The sequence below is a fragment of the Glossina fuscipes genome, unplaced genomic scaffold (assembly GCF_014805625.2).
Source record: "Glossina fuscipes isolate IAEA_lab_2018 unplaced genomic scaffold, Yale_Gfus_2 60318, whole genome shotgun sequence".
Classification (NCBI taxonomy): Eukaryota; Metazoa; Arthropoda; class Insecta; order Diptera; family Glossinidae; genus Glossina; species Glossina fuscipes.
This window is the reverse complement of record NW_024002745.1, coordinates 1-3611: the sequence shown is the minus strand read 5'-3', so window position 1 is coordinate 3611 and position 3611 is coordinate 1. Positions and strand designations below refer to the sequence as shown.

Sequence of the window (3611 nt, the reverse complement as noted above, 5' to 3'; positions counted from 1 at the left end):
CAAGTGTCCCGAAATGATAAAAAAATATTTTTTCCACTGCTACTAAGACTTTTAACAGGACAACTAGGTTTTCTTATCCCTTGCGTCGATTCCTCTTAAGGCTGGAATAATAAACCTAACGCATCATTAACTTAAAGGTACGTACGCATCAATAATTTTGTATTTTGAATCGATATAGTCTTCGTAGGCATACTTTGAAGTGGTTTGCTAATGTTTCTATCCATTAGCAAGAAGCACATAAAAGTTTTAAGTACTTTTTTAATTTCTTCGTTTTACACCCTTGATGGCCACTTGGTCTTATTGCTTAGCAGGCCATCAAAACGAATAACGAGCAAATAAATTGTTTGTGATTAAGTTGGCAAACAATTGCTTTGCTGAAGATGGGGGTAAATTCATTGTACAAAAACTTTGTAACGGCCAAAAGGAAGCTTCAGAGACCCAGAGATAAGGTTAATATTTTCTAAATCATTGATAAGTTTGCAGTCCGTCTATACATCTATGTAATGTCGCAAAAAGGCGTTCTCTCGTTCGCAAAATTTGCCATACCTTGGAATTTCTTGCATACAGGAAATGGTCCAAATCGATCAAAGGCAGCATAAGTCGATAATTTCCACAGTCCCTATAGGATCATCCACATCATTCACGGCGAAATCTTTACCATTGCATCGTATTGTAGTCTATGAATGATGAGTAAACAATTCAATCTTCTGGCTTTTGAAAACAATAGCGTTCGCAGTTTATCGTGTACCGTGGGCGTCTACTTTAAACGATTTTTCTCACATTTACGATCAATCCCCGCGTAAAAGCTTTCAAAGTCGATGTCTTCATTTTTATGATCAAGGGTAGGATTACCAGACGAACAGACCGACAAATTTGAGCTTCTAATCGGCGAGCATCCAATGTGATTTTGTGGATTTGGCTCATCAATCCTGGCGTGGCCATCTCCTATGGACACATCCCTCAACATTTATGTCATCAGGTCGTACTTCACTTTCCGACTTTTTTATTGATTGCAATGAAGCTTTTTACGTTAGAGTATTGTATTGCATATAGTAATAACCAGTCTTCTCCACGTCTGCAAATTCATCCACGGCATTCACTATTAATGGCTATTAAACTAAGTAGTGTCTTCGAACTTTCAACCGTAAGCATTACAAGGCTGGCACATTTGAGTATAATCAAAATTTTTCAAATAATAATCCCTAGGTGGACCAACTCTGTGACTAGACTTACATCGACACTTGGAAAATTTTACTAACTTTACGAAGAAATTCATGGTGATCCGAAAGCATTAATTAAATAAATCAACTTAATAGGCTGTAAATCAGGTTGAGAGAGAAAAACTTTTTTTGCAAATGAGTTTAATCATAACATATGTGCTACAATTGCTTGGAGATTTATCGTGCAAAGCGATCAATCTATCGTAAGGGATATGTCGTTAAGAGGATAATTTTTTTACGATCTTCTTCGTTCCAATGAACTTATTTAAAAAAAAAAAAAAAAGTGGGGCAATAGAACTCATTTTGTTACTGCATACTAATCAGAATTTTACTTTCTTGTTGTTAGATGATAGTGTTCAGGTGTGTAAACCAAAAGGTTTTCTTAATATGAAAAACAAGGTAATTTTTATTATTTTCAAAATTTTATTAAGAGTGTATTTGAGATTTGATTTCATACTTATAAAAAAATCGCTTAATATCAATTTATAAAAAAGTAATAATAATAAAAATATTCGACACGTAACAAATGTACAATGAATCTCTTTAGAAAGGCGAACCTTAACATTTGTTTTATGTTTTTACAAGAACGCAAACACATAGTTGTTTACTTATAACGATTGAAAAAAAAAATTGTTAGTACGAGAGATAAAATTTGCAACAAAAATTAACACTAGCTGAATACTAGATACGCGTGCGAGAACTGCACTAACACGTAAATATATACAAAAAGAAAGATTAATAACTTAATACTATTTCAACATTAATCTTTTTGATTACAAGTGCGGAAAGGTGAAGGAAAGATGAAACTAATGGATATCGATGGCTATATGAGAGAGAGAGAGAATGAGAGCGAGAGCGAGAGAGGTAAAGAGATAGATAGAGAGAGTTAGATAGAGAAAGAGAAAAAGAGAAAGAAAGAAAGAGGGTGAGTGAGTGAGTGAGTGAGTGAGAGAGAGAGAGAGAGAGAGAGAGAGAGATAGAGAGAACGAGAAAGAAAATGTATATGTATAAATATGTTATATATATACATTTATATATATATATATAGTTAAACTAACTACCGGCACCTAAAATGGCTGATATGCTAAAACCTTTCTTTTTTTGATCATTACTTTGACTGCTGTTGCTATTGGTGTTGATGTTGTTGTTATTGTTGTTGTTGTTGTTGTTGCTGTTATTGTTGTTGCAATATTGGTTGACCGGTGATTGCGGTAATGTATCATCGCTCATTAATTGCCTGGATGCTGTTGTTTGTGCAGTTGTTGTTGGAGTTGCTGTTCTCGTTGTATCCTCTTGCAATAATGATGAATCGGACGATGAAAGATCGCCATCGTTTGTCAGACAGCAGTCTGTGGAGGTAGTTGAGGGGTTAATGCCTGAAACACGCATTGGCAATATGCTATTTAACGCCACGAATTGTGGCAATTGATGTCGTTCTTGTTGTTGTTGTTGTTGTTGTTGGTGCTGGTGCTGCTGCTGTTGCTGGTGCTGGTGGTGTAGCTGTTGCTGTTGGTCATCAATTGTTGTTGTAGCTGATGAGGAGGGCAAATCATCTGTAACATTTGATGGCAATGGTAGCGAAGGTACTGATAAACCGGCAGCCACCATGCTTTCATGCTGAGCCATCGCAGCGTAAACATGCGGTGGGTAGAGAGGTTGCGGCCGGGTAAAATACGAGCATGCCAAATCGACCAACGAAGGTCGCAGTAATGATTGCATATTTTGCTGGAAATGATGCATGAAAGCTACGGATGTTGCATCATTACTCGCGCCACTGGACTGCAATGAGTGCTGTTGAAAAAGTTGGTTAGCACTGTTCGCCATGTAATCGAATGATGTTGGCGCTGTAGACAGAAAACTGGTTTCATTAGAACAAACTGCTTCACTAGAGCGCATGCGTTTTATTTGTGTCGGTGTTGAAACATCAACATCAACATCGTCACTGCCATCGCGACCGCCACCGCCCCCGCTACCGCAACCGCCATCGCCATCGCCATCGCCAACACCATCAACATCGCCATCGCCATCACCGTCCACGACAACGATGTTATCATTGTAATAAGCCGTTACTGGTTTATCGCAACAAATTGATGACGCCGATGTTATGTTGATTGCGGTGCTGGGAGCGTTAGATTTTAAAGGTGACATATCATGGCCAGATTGCTGTTGTAGTTGTTGCTTGTGTTGTTGCGGTGATATCTGCTGTATTTCATGTTCACCCCCACCGCTACCGCTATCGATATTATTAGGCGATAAAGACATTTTGCGTTTACAACGCGATTGCCCCGTTTCACGAAAGCCTTTAGCAAATGGATTATTATCGATCTTTAGTTTGGTAATGCGATCGTTCTGCGTGCAAAGAAGAGCGGAAAATAAGCACCAGAGAAGAAA

At 37.9% G+C, this 3611-nt stretch overlaps 1 protein-coding gene across 1 annotated transcript; it reads right to left on the bottom strand.

Annotated features, from left to right (window-relative positions):
- Positions 1–2273: 2273 nt before the first annotated feature.
- On the bottom strand, positions 2274–3569 carry LOC119643326 (hybrid signal transduction protein dokA-like; the record flags this gene model as incomplete). The annotated part of the gene is made up of 2 exons (XM_038042673.1): positions 2274–2708; positions 2808–3569. Coding segments are annotated over 2 exons (1197 nt in total), but the record flags the coding sequence as incomplete, so codon positions are not given.
- Positions 3570–3611: the final 42 nt, after the last annotated feature.